This window comes from Vanacampus margaritifer, chromosome 4 (assembly GCF_051991255.1).
Source record: "Vanacampus margaritifer isolate UIUO_Vmar chromosome 4, RoL_Vmar_1.0, whole genome shotgun sequence".
NCBI lineage: Eukaryota > Metazoa > Chordata > Actinopteri > Syngnathiformes > Syngnathidae > Vanacampus > Vanacampus margaritifer.
Window position 1 is genome coordinate 26844087 of NC_135435.1, and position 25342 is coordinate 26869428.

The 25342-nt window shown below is 39.4% G+C and overlaps 3 protein-coding genes and 1 long non-coding RNA gene across 7 annotated transcripts; 2 read left to right on the plus strand and 2 right to left on the minus strand.

The window, feature by feature from the left end:
* Positions 1 to 1511: 1511 nt before the first annotated feature.
* Positions 1512 to 5972, minus strand: dcun1d2b (DCN1, defective in cullin neddylation 1, domain containing 2b). 3 transcript variants are annotated; one of them, XM_077564606.1, is made up of 7 exons: positions 5838 to 5972; positions 4140 to 4356; positions 3901 to 4069; positions 3545 to 3675; positions 3382 to 3464; positions 3175 to 3271; positions 1512 to 3103 (listed from the first exon to the last, which is right to left on the minus strand). In XM_077564606.1, exons 2-7 carry the CDS (start codon positions 4312 to 4314, stop codon positions 3024 to 3026), a joined length of 735 nt encoding a protein of 244 aa, XP_077420732.1. In that variant the 5' UTR covers positions 4315 to 4356; positions 5838 to 5972; the 3' UTR covers positions 1512 to 3023. The 3 variants fall into 3 exon arrangements, with proteins under 3 accessions (XP_077420732.1, XP_077420730.1, XP_077420733.1); XM_077564604.1 differs by lacking the exon at positions 5838 to 5972 and adding an exon at positions 4998 to 5057; XM_077564607.1 differs by lacking the exon at positions 5838 to 5972 and adding an exon at positions 4710 to 4987.
* slc9d1 (solute carrier family 9 member D1) lies at positions 5951 to 16828 on the plus strand. Of its 2 annotated transcripts, XM_077564600.1 has the most exons (15): positions 5951 to 6093; positions 6754 to 6884; positions 7651 to 7956; positions 8377 to 8544; positions 9095 to 9274; positions 9429 to 9629; positions 10480 to 10608; positions 10700 to 10792; positions 10874 to 11060; positions 12479 to 12596; positions 12688 to 12883; positions 14314 to 14464; positions 14545 to 14624; positions 14709 to 14858; positions 15515 to 16824. In XM_077564600.1, exons 3-15 carry the CDS (start codon positions 7699 to 7701, stop codon positions 15617 to 15619), a joined length of 2016 nt encoding a protein of 671 aa, XP_077420726.1. In that variant the 5' UTR covers positions 5951 to 6093; positions 6754 to 6884; positions 7651 to 7698; the 3' UTR covers positions 15620 to 16824. The 2 variants fall into 2 exon arrangements, with proteins under 2 accessions (XP_077420726.1, XP_077420725.1); XM_077564599.1 differs by having other exon boundaries at positions 14545 to 14858; positions 15515 to 16828.
* On the minus strand, positions 13588 to 18510 carry LOC144050918 (uncharacterized). The gene is made up of 4 exons (XR_013293964.1): positions 18388 to 18510; positions 16503 to 16620; positions 15521 to 15624; positions 13588 to 14883 (listed from the first exon to the last, which is right to left on the minus strand). It is a non-coding gene; the product is annotated as an uncharacterized LOC144050918 (long non-coding RNA).
* Positions 17256 to 24738, plus strand: grk1a (G protein-coupled receptor kinase 1 a). Its single transcript, XM_077564601.1, has 7 exons — positions 17256 to 19344; positions 19864 to 19991; positions 21499 to 21656; positions 21734 to 21817; positions 21891 to 22015; positions 23525 to 23726; positions 23799 to 24738. Exons 1-7 carry the CDS (start codon positions 18490 to 18492, stop codon positions 24089 to 24091), a joined length of 1845 nt encoding a protein of 614 aa, XP_077420727.1. The 5' UTR covers positions 17256 to 18489; the 3' UTR covers positions 24092 to 24738.
* Positions 24739 to 25342: the final 604 nt, after the last annotated feature.

Genomic DNA, 25342 nt, shown 5'->3' on the forward strand with positions numbered 1-25342 from the left:
ATCGTGTGTCTCCTAAAAAGGCAATCCCCTTGGCTCTATAGCTTAAAAGACAGTGGTTCGGTTTTGGGCAGTGATGGGGCCTGGATGCACTTTAAGAGATGCTATGATGTACTGCTTGTCAGCTGGCGTTGTTGATATTCCACCCCAACCCATGGGAGGAGGAGAGTTAAGGTTCCATCCTCAGTCTAACCAATCATGCACTGAAGCTGACTCTAATCCTTAGCACACCATTTCAGACATTTTCAAACACGTCATTTACACTTGGGTCGGTGCTGCCCAGATGTTCTACTCTTTGGCAAGCTTAACTGATATCTTTACTTTACCTATTGCGCAAAATGTGTTATTTGAAACCTCCTCTGAGTTGCCATTGGATTGTAGACCCAGACATGTAAAGTAACAGGAGACAACAAAGCATTACCACAAGAGCTTATGATGACTGTGATGATGACATGAAATCGGAATGCAACTGGATAAGAGACGACTGTTACCGAGGAGACATTGACTCTCACACACACACACACGGCAGTGCTTCCCATTCAGCAATATGCACAAATGCTAGGAAAATAGGAACAGGAAAAGATTGTGTCACTTGTGTCCTGGTGATCGTAAATGAAAACTATTTACATAAGATAATGTTATACCCTATTTGTAATTAACAGTTTTGTTAATCATTGCTTTTTTTTTTTTCTTATATGCTGGCACAGTAAAGGTTTGGAATGTGCGATCACGTTGCATGATATGTTAGTTTCTGGTTTGTTTTGAAAATTTAATGATACCTTTGGTGTCTGATTTTGTTTGTTTTGTTTTTTAGGATAAAGAGTTTTAGAACATTTAGTAAGGAAATGACTGTTATTGGACTTGTTTAGTAGAAATCAGTCAAACCAGGGGTTTAAATCAGAAATTTACATCTATTCACCATCATTACGGCGTGAAAGTGTAAATGAAATAATAGGATAAGCAGTTAAGAAAATGGATGGATAGAAACTAACTGTAACTTTGAGCTGTTGAAGATCCTTTTCTTTCACAACAGCCAGGGAAAATCTTCTCCAATCAAAATACACCATTCCTCCCTTCAAATTGTCACTTGGCATTTTGCAATGTCATTTTATTGAATTTTGCACTGCCAAATGTAAAACCAGTAAATTGGTTTTCATTTATGTAATTTTGTTTATCTGCCATTTTGTTTGAATGCCAATAGATTACATGCTTTAATTACTATTAATTCAAAATCAATTCTATGAAATTGTACCAACCTAGTACAGTATGTACGGTATGTAGAATGGAGTTATCTGATTGTGTCATGTCACGTGTATTACTGTGAAAGTCAATTTTTCACACACCAACCACATTGGATTATAAACTGCAAAAACTGGATTATACATACAAATTCCAAAGCTAAAGTAACCAAATAAAACAATTGAATAATTGACTTCAAAATCATGTGCAATGAGTGACGAGATTGCTTACAGCCTTATTTCAATTATATCAAACATATTAGCACTGACCACCACTAAATGTAATGCTTTAATCCAGTTCACACACATGCTTTATTGACATTCTTTTGTAAAAATTACACCTTTGGGACGTAACAATCGCTTTCCTTTGCCATGTAAACCTGTCAAGTAACCAGAAACAGATGACTCATACCAAATGTAACACATTGCCCATCTTTAGGATGTGGCATTTTCCTGTTCGAGAGCCACAATGTCCATGCATTGAGGTCACCAGCAATCAGTTACATGAGGTTTCACATCATCTGCATATTTTCACAACTATGTGCATAAACCTACGGTGTACTAAAGTACACAACCTGGTGCTGTGAAAAAAATGGGCGTCACTCACTGTGGATATCATCTAGCATTCACATTCAACGCAGGTTTAAAGATCATAAAAGTTGACAGCTCTGTGAGGACAACAGTGCAATATTGCAGGGAAATAAGATAACTTATAGAGGGTGGAAAACAACTAGAGGTGACATTTTAGCCTTTCCTAACCTATTCAAGCGTGGTCAGATGAGTCCAGGCGTGTAACGTTCTGTCACCCCTAGATGGCAGCAACGATGTCAGTGTGACCTTTTCTGAAATACTTTGTAGTATCAAACTAAAAACTCAAAACAGTGTAAACAAAATACATTAAAAATACTGATGGATTGTATGTTGACGTAAAATGTAGCAGCTTAGTGTGATAAAAGTTTGCAAAACAGTGTAAATCAGTGCAGTTTGTAGTTGGCAAGTCGCCTTCACCAGGGAAGCGGTTCATGAGCCCGTCAGTTTCTAGCTGTGCACTGATTTACACACTCCTGAACTTATTGAAATATAAAAGGCAACTGTATTTAAAGAGTATGCAATTGAGGACCTACTACTAATTATTAGGTACAGTATTAAATTACTGTAATTTTGCTGGTATTGAACTCAAAATGCATACATACTCCTCTGACCTTCAGATTCGAGTACAAAAAGCAGAGCTGGATATTTAAATCGTTCCACATTGAGATGTGAATTTCTAATTATAAAAGCAAATTAAAATCATCATGAACCCAACCCAAAACACTCATACGCTGACAGCAAGTGCACATTTCGCTCAGCTCTCACTGTGATTGTCAGTGAGGTCGTCAATGGCACTGCTTCATTCGAATGAAACATGCATGATTCGACGTATTGTTCCATTCACTGACGAAAGGAAGACGACACCTGCTGCTGCACCAAGAGCTCACTCTTAATGTCCCCCACTTGTGCAAAAGATTTAGGTCAGTGAGCCAGATCCACAGCAGCATGATAAATGTTTTTGTCCATAAACGATAAGTACCAGAAGACCATCATTTCTGAAGCCCGCTGGGTAGTTGAGATAAAAACATCTCGGTGCAGCTTCATCCACGAACAACCAGGCATCTTATGCAGGCTCAACGTTTGACAACTCTGCAGATAAGACAACTGAGGATGTCTTTTTGGCTTATGTGTTAAAAAAAAATTCATTCACAGAAAAAAAAACTGGGAGAGAAGTCCAATCAAAGCATGAGTCAAACACTATGTCATGCCGCTCTTGCCCCCCATTACAATTGGTCGTGCAAACTCCACAAAGTCATCTATGAGAACAGGCCACGCCCCTGAGAAGAGAAAGGGAGAAAGTATTAGCTGCGCTTGTTGCATGTTGAATATCCCAACTTCATTAACCCACCCTCTTCATCATAGTTCGACATGTCGTCTGCAATCATATTGCCAAAGTCCAGAAGGAGATTCCACGTGTCTTTGGGGATAGAGCGCTTATGATGCTCCTGAATGCAGCGCAGTAACCAAACATTTCATCAGAGGGGGAGAAAACATGCTCATTACACCACAAGATGATCCATAACATATGGTAAGTGTGACAACTTTCTCCACTCACCTGCAGAAATCTGTTCCAAAGATCCAAAAACTTGAAGCGACCTGTGAGAACTAGATTCCAGTAAGCCACAGCCATCTCTAACTCTAAGTAAGACATTAAGAATGACGGAGAAAATCAGTCTGAATCAATAGCCCCACAAAAATCATTTTGCTTTTGGCCTTACCTAAACCTTTCTGCCCAGGATTCTTGGCAAAATTAAAGGTAAACTGGTAAAAGTCTTTAAACTTTCCGGTGTCTTTCAGCTCCTGCTCTAGTCTGGGAAGGATGGCCTTCAGTTTTTCTGGAGTGTCACAGCTGGAGGGATTAAAGATAAATAATAGACTTTACCGATACTCTAAATCAGTGGTTCTTAACCTGGGTTTGAATGAGTCAGGTATCCCTTTAGGAACCACTGTTCAAAATCATTAGTAAGGGTCTTATATAGAGTAACATAGGCCGACATTTTTTTAAAGCAATCTTTTCAGTTGCAATTGAAAATAGATTTTTTTTTTTTAATATATACATTTGACTATTACTCACCCAAGGTCAGCCATTCCATCCAGGAACTCTTTCTTGCTAAATTCGCACTGAGTGGCTGCTCTGAACTTCCACGCTACCACTAATATGCTCATGCTCGCCGGGTCCAGCATCAGGTCATCGCAAAACTGCTGGATTCCATCGATGCCAATCTTATTCTCATCCTGCGGATCTGCAAAGATAAAACAGAAATGCAATCAAATCGCTGTAAACAGACCCTGAGAAATGTCACAAATACTCACCTTTATATCTGTTGTAGAGCTGTTCCAGCCTCTTGCGATCTACTGAATTTTTCATGGATTCTTTATAGTAAAGGTCCGGATTCTGGAAGTAGTTGTCCGTTGCAACTTCTAGTTTCCAGTCATTCTGTGACAGGCAGTAAACGGCAGTTCTCTCGCCTGCCTGTGTGAAGGACATAAACTGCCGAACCTTGTCTCTCTGCGATGACTTTAACTTGTGCTGAAAGAAGAATCCACGCCAAGGACCATATGGTAAACACAAAGCCATATGTTTAGAGTTTAAGATACCAGGTCCGAGTCTAATCAAAGCGTACTGTATACAGAACATAAAAACCTTCAGCAACAACAACAACCCCTATCAAATGTGGCACGCATTTGATACGTATATAAATGTGTAGAAACATTGATCAATATAAAATAGCCACAACACGCAGGTGTGCGCATATTAAAGGTTCAAGGAGTTCAAAAGTATCAAACACAACGTCCTGATGATTTGCAGAACTATCACGCAGTGGTAAATTAACCTAGAAGGTCATGCACTGCGAGTCTTGCAGAATTAACGACCCGACCCACCCGGTGATCGAACAGCACATTCACCGTAATCCTCCGAGTGGTCTCCTGACCCGGAGGAGCGGCTTAGGGGGCATCAGTTACCAAAAAGGGAAAGGTACGTGCCACAAGTGCTGTCGTGCGCGTTCCAAATATACCAACCACTGACCTTCCCCTTCCATCCAATGCGACACAATGCTAAAGACACTACAGTAAACTGTTTCGCAAAACCTCACATTATGAATAACGGGTATTTGCAACGTTTATATTTTGAGTCACTTGTTCTGGTATCGCGTTTTGAATTGTACCTACCATTTTATCACTCGCTGTTTTGGCCAACATATCTATTTTTGCCTCGCTGCGCATGCGCCAAAGAACTGCACTACTGAGTTTGCAGTTGATTCATGGGACGTGTAGTCCAAAGCTTTGCACAAGCCGTGTGACTCGACGTCTATAGTTTTGCACTAATCTAATGTATCAGATACAACTTACCTCAGCAGAGTGTTAACTTTTTGTTATTTTTATATTGCTTGTTAGTGACACCCACTGAGGAAAGATTCTGCTGTTGTTGTTAATAAAAGTTTCTCGAAAACAGTGATTATAAAACTCGTAATTACATATTTTTGGGACATTGCCCTATTCCCATTAAAAAAATGTTATGATTCGACTCTTATTCCTAAATTACAATTTTAAAATGTTATACACGACGCTTAAGATAAATCGACGTGAGTGTGGTTGTATTTAGTTTCGTGCGTTTGACTTGCTCGGCGAGAAAAACAAAACTACAACTCCCATACCGAAGCAGAAAAGTGTTTCGGAAGTAATATTAAAGTTAAAGAACAACCGAATTCGAGAGCAACGTAGTTTTTTGGCCATTTCTTTGCGCCGTTTTCGCATTATAGCGATGGATCAATGACGTGCTATGCAAAAATGTCGTTTGTACTGCTGGAGGATAGCGGCGTTAGCAAAGTTAGGTTAGCTTTAGCTTCGCGTGCAATGTGACGACAGTACAGTCTGTGAGTTGACTCTGCTGGCTCCAGCAAGTTTGACAGCCACCAAGAAGAAGAGAACGGGTACAACTTTAGCTACGTGATCGAAGAAGAATAAAATATCAAAACCTTATTGTGTGTGGGGGAAAATATCTGTACCTACCCGGACGACTGAGCGACTGTCTTTTCTTTGCTAGCGCCACTGTTGCTGTAAATCGCAGAGGTGGCGGACGGAAGTAAACGTTGAAGTTGGTGGCCAAGTGAGTCGCTGGAAAGCTGCATGGAGGTTGGCTTGCTTGAGAAATGTGTCACGACCGGCCAGGAGGTGGGAGCCATCACTCCCATACAACAAGCTGATTGTTGCCGGCTTACTCAATCGTGCACTGGAGAGCCAACGCAGTGCAAATAATATTTCGCAGGTATCTGTTGCCTTATTCATGTGTTTAGACTGGATGTTGGTCAAATGGGATGTGTTTTCACCTTCCCCCTGCTTGCTTATCTTTCCATGATGGTAGGATCTGTCACGATTTATCCCAATTTCATTGCATGCTTTTCGATCAAAATCTGTCGGACGTAATGAATCGTTGATGCGCCAGTGGTTTCGCTCCTGGACTATTCAGTTTCCGTCAGGCACGTGTAGTACAGAGACGGGAAATAGATATGAAATTATTATTAATGTGTCACTACGTGATTACGTTTAATGTGATCTTTTTTCTTTTTCTTTTTAAATCGCCACCCACAACATTCGTTGTCATGTTAGTTTCCTTTCTCTTAATTATCACATTGCAAGTTTTTGGGCACTTTCTCTCTCTTTACATCTGTAAAGAATAGTTACATTATATTTCCTCTACTACACATTATCGATGAACAATTCTTGCAGAACAAGTCGTCATATTCACTCTTTAAATATTGCAGTATGTAGTGACATTGTACCATAACGTTTTAATACAATGCAGTCAATACGAAGGATTTGTGACCGAATAGTTACATACGTATCCTCAAAAACTGAAATTATGCATTGTACCAGATCATTTTTGCAGACTTTAACATGTTTACATGAATGTGTGTTTTCTTCACAGCAGCAGGCCTGTGAACAGTGTCACTATTGACTTCCACTAGGAGTACCCAAGCAGCATTCCAGCCACTGGATGATGGACAGGGCAGCATTTTGAAAAGTTAACATCACCCAGCTTTACTAATGTTCACAAAGGTGCGACACAGCTTGGCGTGAGTTGAAAATATGACATACGGGACTCTTGAAGGACTATGTGCAATATTACTGGACAATCAACGGGTAGACTTGACAGTCTAAGCCGCTGTACTAAAACTTAGGTCACCTACTGCTGGAATCCAACCACATAGCATGTTCACTCAAATCCGGCTAACAATTGGGTGTTGTTCCGTAATGAAAGCCAACACTAGTTGTATGCACAGCTGTTGTATTACCTAACCAGCTGTCACCACACCTTACCTACATAGCCATTGTGCGGTATTGAAGCACAATTACTGTGACCTAGAACATAGTCCTGAAACATTCTTAGTTTTTTTTTCTTCTCGGTTATGTTGCTCGGTTATGTAACTGACAGCTTCTTTTTATTATTTGGATAGTTTCCAAGTCAAGTCCTTAATGATGAAAATGTAACAACTTGCTTGCCTCGACTTTTGCTTCTCAGAATTTCTGAATTCATTTTCTGTAGAACTCATTATCGTCATTTCCAATCAGTGGATTTTGACGTGTTGTATGAAAAATATTTGAGGAGGTTTCAGTTGGCAGTGTAGGCTTTGTTAGCTAACAAAGCTCGCGCTTTGTCAGTGTCATCGCTTCAGTGTGCAATTCTGATGAAACAAAAAAAATAATTCTGTGACATGACAGACATGTTCTTCAAACCTTCTCTTGCCACATCTCTTAACTAATTTGTCGCAGTTTAGCTTCATAATAACAAACATCTCTTATTTTTGTCTTTCCCAATTTTCAGGCCTATTGCTCTCAACTCACTCTAATCAGGAGTGAATAGCCTTTTTGGATGCAGATTGTTTGTTTATTTCTGTGCCTTGGCCTGGCTGCGGCATCTGCTGTGCAGCAGAGAGACCAGGAGGCCAGGTATGCCGTCAAGAGGGTCCGCCGAGGTGGGACCGAACAGGGTAAAACATGGTTGGCCAACAACTGCGCGAGGTTGGGTAGACTCCTCCGCCAAAAGAATGTGATTGTAAACAAGCTGGCGATCGCCGCGGCTGCTGTCATGCAAAACCGAACCCTTTCAGAATCGGAGCGTCACTTTCAGGTACATGACTCTCCCTTTTTGTACTGCACTTATTTTATGTTGTTGTAATTATGTTTGCCCTTAAAATTATAGCCACAATATTGTTTTTTTTTTTTGTATTTTGGGTTTTGTTCTAATGAGCTAAGTGCGCATCTCTGACTTCCTTCAGGGCGTCAGGCGATTAAAGTTTTTAATCGTAATTAATCGCATTGCTTCAGTAGTTAACTCGCAATTGATCACAAATTTCATATCTGTTCTAAATGTACAATAAAAAAATTCTAGGTTTTCACACTCTTGTAAACAAAAGTGGAAAAAAAATGCTAAACTAAAAGAAATATTTAAAATGATTTTTTTACGTTTATAGCTGTTTAGCTTGTTTTTTTTTTTTGTATTTTGGGTTTTGTTCTAATGAGCTAAGTGCGCATCTCTGACTTCCTTCAGGTGCACACAATCCAGGTTTTCCAGAAGGAGTTGAATGAGAGCGAGCACATGGTATTCCAGGCGGTGCAAAGTCTGCAAAGGGCGCTGCAGGGAGACTACAAGGATGTGGTCAACATAAAGCAAAGTAGCAAACAGAGGTTGGAGGCGCTCAGGGAAGCCGCCATTAAGGTGATCACGTCATCAAGTTATAGCGGTCGCTGTCGTGTGATCCTTTAGACCAGAGGTCCTCAACCCTGGTCCTCGAGGACCGGTATCCAGCCTATTTTCCATGTCTCCCACAGCCAACACAGGTGATTCATATCATCAGCTAATCAGCAATCTCTGGAGAAGGCTGATAACGATCTCCACCTGTGTTGGCTGTGGGAGACATGGAAAACAGGCTAGATACCGGTCCCTGAGGATCAGGGTTGAGGACCACTGCTTTAGACCATCGGTGTCAAACTCCGGTCCCGGATATATGATCAGCTCGTCAGCTGATAACGATCCTGCTGATTGGAATCAACTTGTGTTGGAAGAGGGAAACCGCCAAAACCTGCAGGACGGCGGCCCTCAAGGACCGGAGTTTGACACCTTAAACTTTAACGGTCCATGGTGTTTTTACACTTAATTATTTTTTAAATGTCCTAAAAGCAAATTGAACATTTTTTTTCCTGTAATGAAGTCTAAGATGTCTCATCTTCAATAATAATGTGCTCTTGTTTTGGATTGAATTGTCCAGGAGGAGCAAGAGTATGTTGAACTGGTGGCCGCGGAGAAGCACCAGCAGGAGGCGGTAAAGAGCGTCCTTGCCCGGAATAAGACTCTGTCCATGCTGGATGAGATCCTGGAGGATGTCAGGAAGGCAGCAGACCGACTAGAGGAGGAGATTGAAGAACATGCCTTTGATAATAACAAGCAGGTTAACAATGAACTTCTCATTTAGAGGTTGTCCCTAAGCAGCCAAAAATACAACAACAAAAAAACACCATCAACTCTTATTTTTCCATGTAAATAAAATTCAGCATCAAGAAGGTCGTATGTTTCTTCCCACCTGTCCATGCTTTGCTGTATAGATGCAAGGAGTGAATGTCGAAGCGGTGCTGAGAGTGGAGGACGACGAAGAGAACGGAGGCAAAAGAAAAAACAAATCCAATCAGAGGGAAGCGGAAGACGACTTGGGTCTGAGCATGCTCATTGACTCGCAAAACAACCAGTATGTGTTGACCAAACCCAGAGATTCCACAATGCCAAGAGCAGACCATCATTTTATCAAGGTCAGTTCGATGTGGTGTTTTTCAAACGTGGATATCTATTTTCAAAATCGGCAACGGTTTCTGTGAGAAAAGGTTCATTATGGGCGCCAATGTTTTTCATTATTACAATTAGGGGTGTTAAAAAAATCGATTCGGCAATATATTGCGATATTACAGCGCACAATTCTCGTATCGATTCAATATGCAGACGAATTGATTTTTGATGGAAATATTCAATAAAATGTCTTAATTAGAATTAGGGTTCACATTTCAAGCATGGAAGAATGTTATATTAATGGAACATTAAGCCTTCAAATTTGATTTTAATACTCTTTAAACATGAAACCGATTGCAACCTGTTTGTTAAATACATGTTTTCATACAAATCTTACAGTGTACATGTACAAGTTTAATTTGAGTTTTAAAAAAAAATCGCAATAATTGACTTAGAGATTCGTATCGGGATTAATCGAATCGAATCATGACCTATGAATCATGATACAGATCGCATCGCAAGCTACTAGGCAATTCACACCCCTAATTTGTCACTTTATGGGGGTATACATCTTGCATTGTTCATGATAATTCCAGCACTCTAGAATGTATTTATTCCCAATATATATATATATTAATGACGAGAAAATGAAGCTCCATGAAGCACTTGCAATATTTTTTCACTCCTCCAGATGGTACCTCTTGTCTTAAAGATAAAGGCGAGTGTAATGGAAATTGATAACATTTCCACTGCATCTTTAAACCGAGATTGCCATCTAGAGGAGTCAAAAAATATCACAAGTGCTTCATGAAGCTTCATTTGTCCATCACTAATATATATATATTTATATATATATACATTTGAATCTGTGTGTAGGATTTGGTGTCTGTGGTCATGTTGTCGCTACCCTGCGGCTGGATGTGCTCCCTGGTGGGTCTTCCGCCCATGTTTGGGTACATCATCTGTGGGGTCCTGCTTGGCCCATCTGGCCTCAACAGCATCAAGGTGTGCGTTTGTGGCTGTCACGGCAAGTTTTGTGATGCCTTCATTGAGAATGTTGATTTTTGTTATTATTTTTTATTTTTTTTTGCAACAGTCTATGGTCCAAGTGGAGACTTTGGGAGAACTGGGGGTGTTCTTTACCCTCTTCGTAGTAGGACTGGAGTTCTCGCCCGAGCGCCTACGAAAGGTACGCAAAAGTGGAACTTGATTTGGATGTGTAATATGATATATAATAATATAACGTTGTGTGTGTATATGTTGTGTGTAGGTATGGAAGACATCAGTGCAGAGTTCCTGCTACCTGTGTCTGCTCATGGTTCTTAGCGGCCTGTTATGGGGACAAGTGTTGCACATTCAACCCATCCAGACTGTCTTCATATCCACGTGTCTGTCCCTGTCAAGCACGCCGTTAGTGTCTCGATTCTTAGCCGGAGGGAGCAGAGGGGAGAAGGAAGGTCAGTGTGGCAATCTGACCGAAAAATATTCGAAATGAGAAAAGTTGTTGCAGTTTGACATGAGACGCATCACTTTAACAGAACCGCACTTTACTGCACGGCGATTTCTTTTCCGCGTGCAGCAATGTTTGTATTAACTCATTCACTGCCATAAATTCATTCTAAAAAATTAGGGACAAGAGGCGATACATTTTTTTAAATTGTAATTAATCGCATGACTTCACTAGTTAACTCACGATTAATCACAAATTTTATATGTTCTAAATGTACAATAAAAAAAATATTGTTTTTTTGACACTCTTGTAAACAATAGTGGGAAAAAATGCTAAACTAATAGAAATAGTTCAAATGATTTTTTGACGTTTATAGACGTCAACGGCAGTGAATAAAGTAAATATTATTAAAAATTCGGGGCGTCAGGCAATTAAAATTTTTAATCGTAATTAATCGCATGACTTCACTAGTTAACTCACGATTAATCACAAATGTTATATCTGTTCTAAATGTACAATAAAAAAATTCTAGGTTTTCACACTCTTGTAAACAAAAGTGGAAAAAAATGCTAAACTAATAGAAATAGTTCAAATGAAATTTTGACGTTTATAGCCGTCAACGGCAGTGAATAAAGTAAAAAAAAAAAGAAAATATTATTAAAAATTCTGGGCGTCAGGCGATTAAAGTTTTTAATCGTAATTAATCGCATTGCTTCAGTAGTTAACTTGCAATTGATCACAAATTTCATATCTGTTCTAAATGTACAATAAAAAAATTCTAGGTTTTCACACTCTTGTAAACAAAAGTGGAAAAAAATGCTAAACTAATAGAAATAGTTCAAATGAAATTTTTACGTTTATAGCTGTCAACGGCAGTGAAAAAAATTTAAAAAAAAAAGAAAAGAAAATATTATTAAAAATTCGGGGCGTCAGGCGATTTAAAGTTTTTAATCGTAATTAATCGCATGACTTCACTAGTTAACTCGCAATTGATCACAAATTTCATATCTGTTCTAAATGTACAATAAAAAAATTCTAGGTTTTCACACTCTTGTAAACAAAAGTGGAAAAAAATGCTAAACTAAAAGAAATAGTTCAAATGAATTTTTGACGTTCATAGCCGTCAACGGCTGTGAATAAAGTAAAAAAAGAAAGAAAATATAAACAATTCGGGGCGTCAGGCGATTAAAGTTTTTAATCGTAATTAATCGCATGACTTCACTAGTTAACTCACGATTAATCACAAATTTTATATCTGTTCTAAATGTACAATAAAAAAATTCTAGGTTTTCATACTCTTGTTAACTAAAGTGGGGAAAAAAGTTTAACTAATAGAAATAATTAAATAGAATTTTTGACGTCTATAGCCGTCAATGGCAGTAAAGTGCTTTCTAAATAAAGTTGAGTTGAGTACGTGTGACACAGGTGACCTGGACTACAGCAGCGTGCTCCTTGGGACATTAGTGATGCAAGACGTTCAGCTGGGCCTCTTCATTGCCGTTATGCCAACGATGATCCAGGCTCAAAGCGGAGACATTGACAGGTCAGTTCGACGTCAGCTCAAGTTTGGCCTGCGAGCAAGCGATGGCGCGCTCTCTTTGGTACAACCAGTCGCTCTTTTGTGTACGCTGCAGTTTCCTGTTGGGGAGTGTCCGTGTACTGAACCTGCTGGCGCAGGTCCTGGCGTCTCTGGCTACCGTGATGCTGCTCTGCGTGCTGCTCAAATCCTTTGTGGTTGGCCCCTTTTACAGGAAGCTACATTATGAGTGTAAAGGCAGCAAGGAGATCCTGGTTCTGGGAATTTCAGCTTTGGTTTTTTTCATGCTAACGGTACGCATGTTATTTACTGGGGTTTTGTGGGCAATTAACTCATTCGCTGCCATTGACGGCTATAGACGTCAAAATTTCATTTCAACTTTTTCTATTAGTTTCACATTTTTTTCCACTTTTGTTAATAAGAGTATGAAAACCTAGAATTTTTTTTATTGTACAACAGATATAAAATGTGTGATTAATCATGAGTTAACTGTTGAAGTCATGCAGTTAATTACCATCCTAAATTTTAATCGCCTGACACAATTGAAAAAAAGAAAAGATTATTAAAAATTAGGGACGTCAGGCGATTGCATTTTTTCATCGTAATTAATCACATGACTTCACTAGTTAACTCACTATTAATCACAAATTTTATATCTGTTCTAAATGTACAATAAAAAGAATTCTAGGTTTTCTTGCTCTTGTTAACAAAAGTGGAAAAAATGTTAAACTAATAGAAATAGTTCAAATTAATTTTTGACGTCTATAGCCGTCAATGGCAGTGAATGAGTTAAAAGTCATTAAATGGATTTAGCTCAAATGAAGGCCTTAAAAAAAAGCATTAACTCATTTGCTCCCAAAAACGTATTTATACGTGTTTTATGTTTGTTTTTGTTTTTCTCTCAACTGCACAAAATGGTTGAAGCAATGGTAGTTATGACAAAAAATGGCCAGCAGGTGGCAGCAGAGTAGAAGAGATCAACCAGGGCCATGTTGAAAACAAGCTGATTTACCCACAGTTCTAAGCAGATTTGTGAATAATGATTTAACTTAGCTACATTCTAATGCCAATTGCTGCAAAACGGAAACAGATAGAAATATACTTTTTTTTCCTGATGAAAGAAGAGACTCTAATCTTTCTTTTGGTAGGTTCCATGTTTTTATAGCAATTGAACACAACATTCTGTGGGACTCGCGCAATCAGTCAAAATTCAGTAGAACAGCCAGGAGCGAGGGGGATTGCTTCAGTGAAAATGGCTGGGAGTGAATGAGTTAAATACGATGTGTTGGGCTTTCAAAATGTAAATACAATTGATGTAAAAACATTGTTGTTTATGCTTGATTTTTCATGCAACGTTCAGTTGTACAAAGCAGTCACTATAAAGCAATATAAAGCAATTTAGCAAAAATAAATGAACATGAACATGAAGTTGTTTCATGTTCCAAAAACCAATTGTTCTCAATTTGATAAGAAAAACATACTGCTCCTTTCAATAACGTCCAACATGAAACACTAATCCCACCTAGTGGCAGAAAAACTACCTCAACACAAATGTATGCTTTTAACTAGTTAGTATGTCTTTTTAATTTCAGATAACTTTATGAATTCCTCGCTGTAAATTGACCGTATCAATTCGGTTTCAGCCCGAATCCGATCGGTTGACATTGTTTTCATGTAAGTGCCCGCTGTGTGTATTCATTGTTTCCATGCTTGCCTCGTTAAGGTTACAGATTTTCTGAACGTTTCGATGGAGCTGGGCTGTTTCCTGGCCGGAGCGTTGCTGTCCTCGCAGGGTCACATGGTCACTGCAGAGGTCAAGGGATGCTTTGAGCCAATTCAAGATTTCCTCGCCATCATCTTCTTTGCTTCAATCGGTCAGATGCAGTTAACGATTTGATGACTTCATGATGATGTTTTGGTCCACGTGGATCATAACCGACGTTCCACGTTGCAGGTCTCCACGTGTTCCCGACATTTGTACTGTATGAACTCACCATTCTGGTGGCACTCACGCTCACGCTTGTCATCTTGAAGGTAATTCCTTCTTCCAGTAGTTTTGTCCTCTTTGCCAGCTTTTCCCAAATCCGCCTCCATCTTGATTATCTCTCCCTCTCTCAGTTCATGATGGCCGTGCTGGTCCTTTATGTAATCTTGCCGCCCAGCTCTCGTCACATCCGCTGGATCGTCTCAGCCGGTCTGGCGCAGGTCAGCGAGTTCTCCTTTGTCCTCAGCAGCCGGGCGCGGCGTGCCGGTATCATCTCCAGAGAGGTTAGTGGCGACTTGAGTATTGATGCTAGGGGTGTGCCAAAAAATCGATTCTCATAAGAATCACAATTCTCATTTAGTACGATTCAGAATCGATTTTAAATGTCCCAAAATCGATTTTATTTAAATTATTTGATACTGTCTTCCTTTTGTTTGTGTGTGCCTTTATTTGGAGCGCTGCTCATGTTGTACCAGATTTTGCCACTGAGGGGCAGTGTGGTTCCACGCGGTCTGATACACTGCTAAGTTTGTGCCACATTAGAGAGTAGAAGGAAAAAGTCACGATCAAGTTATTCCAATAAAAGTTGTTTTTTTGCAGCGTGGAGCCGTTCTTTTGAGTGATAAAGGTGCCGCGAGTAGCGCGCTAATTAGCATTAGCGAGTTAGACTGGAGTAGATCGTTACGATTCCTTGCACATCTATGGATTGAAGCAAAAATCATTGTCAATCAAATCATTTTGAATCCAAAATCGTGCTCAATCGAAAATCGATTCTGAATCGAATCGCAGGCCCAAAAATCGGAATCGAATCGTGAGACATTCAAAGATTCCCACCCCTAATTGATGCTGTACATGGACATAAGTGACACAACTTAATATCCACCTACACGATCCAATAAACAATCAAAATGTCATTTTCGATGTATGCGGTTGTGCTCAGGTGTACCTGCTGGTCCTCAGTGTCAGCACCCTCAGCCTGCTGCTGGCGCCAATCCTGTGGCGAGTGACCACACACAAATGGGTGTCACGGAGAACGGTCACATGACCAGACTGGCTTGCAGGAAGAGACGTTCGTGGAAGGTGGGGAAATCCAGCAGCATCAGCGCAATTTGCATTCATTTAGCAACAGAGTGAAATGTTGTCATCTCATCAAATGGGTGCTGTTCAGAGGACTTTATTTATTTATTTTTTGCTGATCGTGCTTGAAAATGTTTAGAACTCACCTTCCAAAGCACTCCAACTTTCTTCCATCACGTTCCTCTTTTATTGTTAATATAATACTGTAAATGTACTGTAGCCGTACACACACCATTCGTCTTTACAAAACGTTCAATTCCGCAATTTTTGCATTCCGGTGGCATGTTGTGCCTTTTTGACACTTTGTGTGTTCAAACTTTGAACTTATGTCTCAAGATTTTTTTTCTTGCAACTGTTATTGCACATAGAAAAAAAAAAACGATATTCTTGCACTCGTTCCCCGTCGCGTTCCAAATGAATGTGCCTACTCAACTTGCTGCTCTGCATACTGCTCGTCAACTCTTCTTTGGCATTATGTATGCTGTGTAAATGTCTCTGTACAGTATATGCTTATTTAACGAGCTCTTTCTATATTACTGTTAACACACTTCCAATGGAAAGACTTTTTTTTGGTTTTGTTGTTTATTTATTAAACTGATAAAAACAAACAAACAAAAAAAAATTATTGTATGTATTTCAGTGGTCACATTTATACTTCTATCATTTTTTGGGGGCGTGTACATGAAATTTGACTCATCACTGCGAACACACTTTTCGCGGCGCGCACTTTACTGACAAACTGAATTTTCACTTCTAGTAATAATCTAATTAGCAAACTGTCCTAGGATCTCGCAAGTCTATCTTGTGATCAATAAATGAACCCGTGTGTGTGTGTATGTGTGCGCGCGCACCTGTGTGTGTCCGAATAAGCTGCTAACCCCCAAACTCTTCTCTCAGCAGATTTATTTTCGAAGCTCCATCATCCTATTAGCAGCAGAGTCCTTAAATAGAAGTGATGTCAGACTTCTTCTGCAATTATACGTAGCAGTTGCATTCAAGTCAAATGAAAAAAATCAATATATTAGTTTATGACCTGATTGATAAGTGGTCTATGTTGAATGATGGTCGGGTGCATAATTGCGGCTATTACTGGGTTTAAAAAATCGATTTTCCTTTTCGAGCCTGATATCGATTCATAAAACCATGAATTGATTATTTTAACTCATTCACTGCCATTGACGACTATAGACGTCAAAAATTCATTTGAACTATTTCTTAGTTTCACCTTTTTTTCCCCACTTTTGTTAACAAGAGTATGAAAACCTAGAAAGAAATGTATTGTACATTTAGAACAGATATCAAATTTGTGATTAACTAGTGAAGTCATGTGATTAATTACAATTAAAAATTTGAATCGCCTGAGGCCCCTAATTAAAAAAATAAAATATAATTTTTTTTTAAATTAGGGGTGTCAGACGATCACATTTTTAAATTTTATTTAATCGCATGACTTCAATAGTTAACTCGCGATTAATCACAAATTTTATATCTGTTCTAAATGACATTTTTTTCTAGGTTTTCGTACTCATGTTAATAAAAGTGGGGAAAAAATTTAAACTAATAAAAATAGTTCAAATGAAATTTTGACGTCTACAGCCGTCAATGGCAGTGAATGAGTTAATATCTCTTTTTCCCATAAATTCATAAGAATTTTAAAGGCCTTTTTTGTATTTTGACTGTTTTCTTGAAATTTTATTTTATCTCATCCTTGCTGATGTCAATGTTTGTCTAACATGTGCGGTAAGTGATTATAACGTGTTACTTTCGTTAATAAACTAAATCATTTAACTAGTTACTGCCGCCGGCAAATGTTATTTGGAATTTCATGTTTGTGGAGTCTTTATGATTTCCTTGATATTTAAGAAGAATTGATGTTACGACAATATTGGATCGAAGTGAAGTGAATCGAATCGGAAAAAACTAATTGAATCGAAATTGAATCGATTCAGGAAATTACAATCGATACCCATCCCTACAGTTTTTTTTTTAGCATCTGCAGCTAGATGTACTTCATGAGGGCACCATAAATTTAAACTGCCATAAATATATTTTTTAAAAATGGTATTGTGTACTGAAAGAGGAAGTACATTATTTTGTTTTCTTTGCGTGTTCCAAAAATGAAGATAGATTTAATGCAAGAAAAATACACCTTTGCAAAAATGATTTAATGTAAGAAAAAGGTCAGAGATCTCTGGACAAATAACTGCCTCTAATTCATCACTTAAACAGGTGGGATTCAGAGCGTCAAATGTACTCTTCTACGTGTACAATAGCTTCTTATAGTTAAAAAGACCTCTCTTTCATTTGTAGACAAAACATACTCTCTGGTACTTTTCCATGAGCAGATGGCGTAAACAAGGTCAGGTGTGGGTGTGTTTTTTCAAAGCAGATTCTGTTCTCAAGGACCAAAATGTGTTTTCGCACAAAAAGCTGAGAAGGAACTTTTTTAGACTAAATAGTATGTCCCAGTTTAAGGTCAGATTATACCGAGATCAACACCATCTGCTCTGCACAGGACACAAAACATTTCGACAAGGTTAATATAAAGAATTAAAATGTTAATAGTGTGTAACAATGGTTGATATATGAAATGGAGTATTAAAAATGTTATAATATCTATCAGTACTTTAATACTTTGAAGTTGAATTTTACGGCAATGAAACAAATTTGACATTCATTTGAATATTTCCATTGTTAGGCCTGCTAAAATGTAATGTCAGGTAAATGAGCACTTACCAGCATCCCCGCCTGTCCTTCACCCGCTGTAGTTAGGTTAGTGAAGGATAAACCCAGAGTGGATAAAGCCCTTTGGGAAAATGACGAGTCAGTCAGAAACCAATGTGTGAGAGGAAGGACTCTCAGGTTCAGCCTCACTGGAGAAACCACCCTGTTGCTCACTTCCATTATTGGTTTTTTTTCTCTCTCTCTCTCTTTGTTTTTATTTTCTTGCATAAACAACCTCTTTTTTTCTTCCCCGCTACCCTCATCGACATGGATATCGGCGGTCTGACTACAGTGGTGGCCAACTCGGCCTACATCTCCGCCCGCGGGAGTTTTGACGGGACGGCCAACCCCGCAACCAACCGGGACAAGAAATACCACTCCCGCCTCAAGCTGCCCCACATCACGTTGTGCGACGGCCTCGGGGAGACTTTGGATTTGGGCTTCCGGACCGTCTGCGTGGAGCAGCCCGTCGGCAAACGGCTTTTTCAGGACTTTCTCGACACCCGCGCCGAATACAAGGGTCCGTGCCGCCTGTGGAAGGACATGGAGGACTACGACCTGGCCGAGGATGAAGACAGAGTCAAGAAAGCGAATAAGATTTTGTTGCGCTACATGGAAGCTGGCGTCAAGTATTTCTGCCCCTTCCTGCCTGAAAACGCCATTACAAAGGTCAAAGACAAACACCAGGAAGCCGGGGACGACCTCTTTAGCGAGACGTTGGACAACGTGATGGACTTCCTCAAGAAAGCGCCGTACACATTCTTCTTGGAGAGCATGTATCTGAAGAGGTTCCTGCAGTGGAAGTGGCTGGAGGTGCAGCCGGTAGGAGAAGACTGGTTTGTGGATTTCCGCGTGCTGGGCAAAGGCGGGTTCGGGGAAGTGTCTGCTTGTCTGATGAAGGCCACGGGGAAACTGTATGCCTGTAAAAAGCTCAACAAGAAGAGACTGAAGAAGAGGAAAGGCTACCAGGTAAAGACTTTTATTAACTCATTTCACCGAAGCAACCCCCTTCGCTCCCGGCTGTTTTACTGGATTTTGACTCACTTTGAAAGGCCCGCAGAATATTGTTTTCTATTGTTATAAAAACATACCAAGAAATGTTAGTCTCGTCTTTCATCATGACAAAAAAGTATATTTCTATCTGTTTCCGTTTTGCAGCAATTAGCATTAGAATATAGCTAGCATTATTCTCCCTGGTTGATCTCTTATACTCTGCTGCCACCTGCTGGCCGTTTTTGTAACAACTACCATTGCTTCATGCATTCTCTTCAGTTCAGAGGATGCTTCTGTATGCTCTAGCATGAAAAAAACGTATAAATACGTCTTTGGGAGCATGGTCATATTTACACTAGAGCATATTGATACGTTTTGGGGAGCAAATTAGTTCATGTGGGATGGAGATGGTGGATCATTTCCTGCCCAGTTATCTAACCCCGACCCTGAACTGGAAACGGATGCGAAATGAATGTCGATTGTCGAACCCCGCAGGGAGCCATGGTGGAGAAGAGGATCCTGGCACGGGTTCACAGCAGGTTCATCGTCTCCTTGTCTTACGCCTTCCAGTCCAAAACTGAGCTGTGTCTGGTTATGACCATCATGAATGGCGGAGACCTCAGGTGAGCGTGACCTCACCGTGGCATATTTACGAGAAAATAATTGAACGGTTCAAGGGATGACTTCAAATATTCCTTTTTTTGTGGCCGGTGTTGTGACGTTCTAGGTTTCAGGCTGTTTTGAACACTGTTGTCCAAACTATGGCCCTAGGGCCATTTGTGGCCCGCGGCAAATACTAAAAAATGACATTTGCTACTAATACATTTGTTTTGTGTACTGTAGAGCTTTTCTAATTACGATGCAAATATGCAAATTAACAAATAGTAACAGAATTTCTCTTTTTCTCACTGTAATGAATAAAGGTTTTTTTTTCAAGCAAAATATTGTGTCCGCCACTTCCTGCTCTATATCGAGGTCCAAATTGTGAACATATAACATGAATGATCCCCAAATAAACTGCTTAAAAAAATAATCATCTCATGAGCGATTTCTCCTGTTTTGACTCTCAATTTAAAGTTGGGGTTCGACTGCTGTTCGTCGCAATGGGTCGGAGGGTTCCTTGACCACCCAAAAATTGTGTAAAATCCTAAAGTATTTGCCTTTATAAACTGAAAATATGCCCAGTAGAGCTCTGAGATACACCGACTTGAGTCAATTTGTGGAGCCCCGAGTTCAAAGTAAACACGGTGAGGCTGCTTTTAGCTGTTGTGCTGCACACAAATGGAATAAGCTCTTTTCTTTTCTTTTTTTTACACCTTATACCTTTGATTAAGGTCTTCTAAAAGTTTGTAAATAAAGTTTTCTGTTAATCATTCACTGCCATTGACGACTATAGACGTCAAAAATTCATGGGAATTATTTCTCCTTCATATTTTTTGATTTCATTTCATTTTTTATGAAAACCTAGGAAAAAAAATTATTGTACCTTTTATAACAGATATAAAATTTGTGATTAATCGTGAGTCAACTATTGAAGTCATGAGATTAATTATACATAATTACATTATATTGTTTTTAAAAAAAAATTAATTAGGGGTGATTACATTTTTTAAAATTGTAATTAATCACATGACTTCACTCGTTAACTTACGATTAATCACAAATTTAATATCTTTTCTGAATGAACAATAAAAAAAATCTAGGCTTTCATACTCTTGTTAGCAAAAGTGGAAAAAAATGTGAAACTAATAGAAATAGTTCAAATGAATTTTTGACGTCTATAGCCGTCAATGGCAGTGAGTGAGTTAATGTATTTTGTCAATGTGTGATCTTTTAGCCATTTTTGTAAGCTCTTTTTGTTTTCTCTACTGTTAATGCTTGCATGTGTTTTGTAGAATAGAAATACAACAACTGCCTTACAGAAAGCTGTTCAGGTAGCAATTTTAATTTTTTTAATTAATAAAAAACTTATATATAAGCATGCAATTGTTTGATAGATTTTTTGAATTGTTTGATAAAGATTAAAAAAAAAACAATAATAATAATAATCAGAATGGCCCTCGCGTCCTCGGATTTTTCTCAAAGGAAAATATTTGGACAAAGTGAAATAATCCAACCTTTCCCCATCAGGTATCACATATATAACGTGGACGAGAACAACCCGGGCTTTGCCGAGCCGCGGGCCTGCTACTACGCCGCGCAGATCATCCAGGGCTTGGAACACCTCCACCGCAACAGGATCATCTACAGAGACCTCAAACCCGAAAATGTGCTGCTGGACAATCAAGGTCAGAAGCAGGCAGCTTCCACACGCCGACTCCGCAGCGCGATGTCAATATTGACGTCCACGTATTCGATCTTGTAGGTAACGTCCGTATCTCGGACCTGGGTCTGGCTGTGGAGCTGGCTGACGATCAGTTGAAAGTCAAAGGTTATGCTGGCACTCCAGGTAGACTTGAGGAGACTCACCGAAAGCGCTTTTCTGTCTTCGTTGTTTGGCGTCAACGTTCCTCCGCCTGCAGGCTTCATGGCACCAGAGCTGCTGAAAGGAGAAGAATATGACTACTCTGTGGATTACTTTGCTCTGGGTGTCACCTTATTTGAATTTATGGCTGCCAAAGGGCCTTTTCGGAGCAGAGGAGAAAAGGTTCGTAAAAGCGTGTTTGTCCTTGCATTTCAAAATTCCATGGCGTCATACTGTCTGTCTGTCGCCTCCAAAAGTATTGGGACAACGAGGTCACTTCCTTTGTTTGTGTTGAAGACTAACATTGAGTTCTTTAGTGGCATAATAAGCCTTACTTGCACTCACCAGACTGTTATAGTAAAATGCCTGCATGCTCTATTGGGTTGAGGTCCAGTCATTGACTTCACCAGTCTAAGATCTTCCACTTTTCCCCCCTGATGAGTTCCTTTGTTGTGTTGACTGTGATGATGATTCCAAAAAAAATCTAGTTTTTCCTACTCTTAATGAACATAGTGGACAAATATGGTTATCAAATACAAATGCGATCGTTTATTTTTGACCATCGATACAGTAATTTTATCATAATTCATAAAGTTATTTGAAGTTAAAAACGATGTACTAAGCAGTCAAAAGGAGTGTAAAACTTGAAAATTGAGCCGTACATTTGTGATGAGGTAAAAAAAAAAAATAAATTGCCACTAGGTGGGATTAGTGTTTCATGTTGGACATTGGTGACAGTGAACAGTAGGGGTGGGTTGATTGACAATGATTTTTGCTTCAATCTATAGATGTGCAAGGTATCGTTACGATCTACTCCCGTCTGACTCGCTAATGCTAATTAGCGCGCCACTCGCGGCACTTTTATCACTCAAAAGAACGGCACCACACTGCAAAAAACAACTTTTATTGGAATAACTTGATCGGGACTTTTTCCTTTTATTCTCTAATGTGGCTACAACTTAACAGCGTATCAGACCGCGTGGAACCACACTGCCCCTAAGTGGCCAAATCGGGTACAACGTGAACAGCGCTCCAAATAAAGGCACACACAGACAAAGGCAAGACAGCATAAAATAATTTAAATAAAATCGATTCTGAATCATACTAAATGAGAATCGATTTTTGGGCACACCCTAGTGAACAGTGCATTTTTCTTTCCAAATTAAGAGCAATTATTATTTGAAACCTGAAGCAATTGAATGACTCTTGTCACCAGTCTTCACAAATATGCACATATATTTTTTAATCCCCTTTTTTATTGCTAAATTGCATTCTAGTGACTCCTTTGCACAACATTTGTAAATTAAAGCATCAGGTGTGTAACATCAAAATCAATTGTATTTAGATTTTTCATGTCTCTGAACATCATATTTAAAGCTTTTTAATGCCATATAAGGCGTTCATTTGAGCAAAATCCATGTAATGACTTTTAAATTACCTGCGGAAAAGCTGTGTGATATTCATCTTTTGAAACTACAATAAAGTTTTTAAAAAATCATCTTTTGATCTAAAATCTAAAAAAAAAAAAAAAAGGAATTGACATTGTCATTCCAATACTTTTGGAGTTTGGAGTGGACTGTATATCTGAGGATAAATACGTTACACATTGTTCTTTTTTTTTTATTTCTATAATCAATGTGTTCTTGAAATCTTGAGCAGGGCGTTTAATGTCAAGGTGTAAAAACCTCCCAGGTGGAAACCAAGGTGGTGAAGAAGCGCGTTTTGAACGATCCTGTGATCTTCCCGGACAAGTTCAGTGACAAGGCCAAATCCATCTGTGAGGTTCTGCTCCTCAAAGAGGTGGACAAGAGGCTCGGCTTCAGCAACGGCTCGTGCGACCAAATCAGGGCGCACCCTTTTTTTGCTGACATTAACTGGAGAAAGCTCAACGCGGGTGCGTAAGACACGTTGCTTGTCCAAGTCAAACATGAGCTCAACTTTGACCTGCTCAACAAATTCTCCTCAGGGATTCTCTTGCCCCCTTTTGTGCCGGACTCCAAGACAGTTTACGCCAAGAACATCGACGACGTCGGGGCTTTTTCCACCGTGAAAGGCGTCCAACTGGAAGACAAAGACACGGACTTTTTTGATGACTTTGCATCCGGGAACGTGTGCATCCCGTGGCAGGAAGAGATGATCGAGACGGGGATCTACGGGGAGCTGACGGCGTGGGGTCCCGCCGGGACTTTACCCGACGACCTGCGACGCGAATCCATCTTGGAGCAACCGGCCCGCTCCTCCACCTGCTCTGTGTCGTGAGGGAATGCTCACATTTCCACCTGTCTGCTACTTTTCATGCTAAAATTTGACACTGGTGTTTGATGGGCTGTTTGATTTGATTTTTGCAGTCCCCGATCAGTTCCTTTGTACATTTTACAAAGTATTTTGATAATGAAGAGAGACAGTTTAAGGTTGTTTTTTTTTTATCTTCATCAGATACGATTTTTTTTTTCTGATGTGCTCTTGCATTTTTTTTTTTTATTCATGCCTGTTTTTTAAATACAAAAATAAGCAAACATCACTTACACAATATAAATATATCCATTAAAAGAGCTAAAATGTTTGACACCGTCAAATATTTAATCATTTAACTTTTTTTTTGGTCATAGTTTACAGTGATGTAAATCAATATCTGTACTGCATCTTATCATAACAAGACTCATCTGTCTAATATTGTTTTCCATTTTTAGTTACATGAGAGTCCAAAATATTGACTGTAACGCGAATAAGTGGTGTAGAAAATGGATGGCTGGAAAGAGACGGTGTGTACTATGTAGTGCCATCTAGTGGTGAGCGTTGTACAATATTCTTTTAAACAAAATAATAATTAAAAAAACAAACCTTGTGTCCGTTGAAACGTATTCTGTAAATCAACGCTTTGAAGCGCGTGTGTTTTGAAGCAAAAAATAATCCGTGAAAAAGTATGCAAGAAACATTGAATGTACGGTATTTAAAAAAAATTAATTTAGCGTCCTTAAGTCTGTTGAAACATTAGGTAAATCCTGATTGTAACTATTTATTTATTCATTTATGCCCTTTTCCTTTGTGTCCTCTTGCTTCTGGAGAGTGTTATTTAAATGCATCCGTTTCAGGGGGGGGGGGGGGGGGGGGCAGAATTTTACATCAGCTCTATACCGTAAATGCAGATTTCCAATAAAGGAGGCAGTTGTCGCTGACAACACATTTTTGGATTGATTGACCGCCGGAGGGCGCTGTAAGCTAAAACGTCTTTTATTCAACCCAACAGCATCATGACCGGTCACATAAAACCAGTCTGCTGAGTCAAGCTCATGTAAGATGCATGAAGAAGAGAAGGGAACACTGAGATGGAACTGTGGAGGCTGATTGGTCTCTCTCTCTCTCTCTCTCTCTCTCTCTCTCTCTCTCTCTCTCTCTCTGTCTCTCTCTCTCTCTGTCTCTCTCTCTCTGTCTCTCTCTCTCTCTCTCTCTCTCTCTCTCTCTATCTCTCTCTCTCTCTCTCTCTCTCTCTCTGTCTCTCTCTCTCTCTCT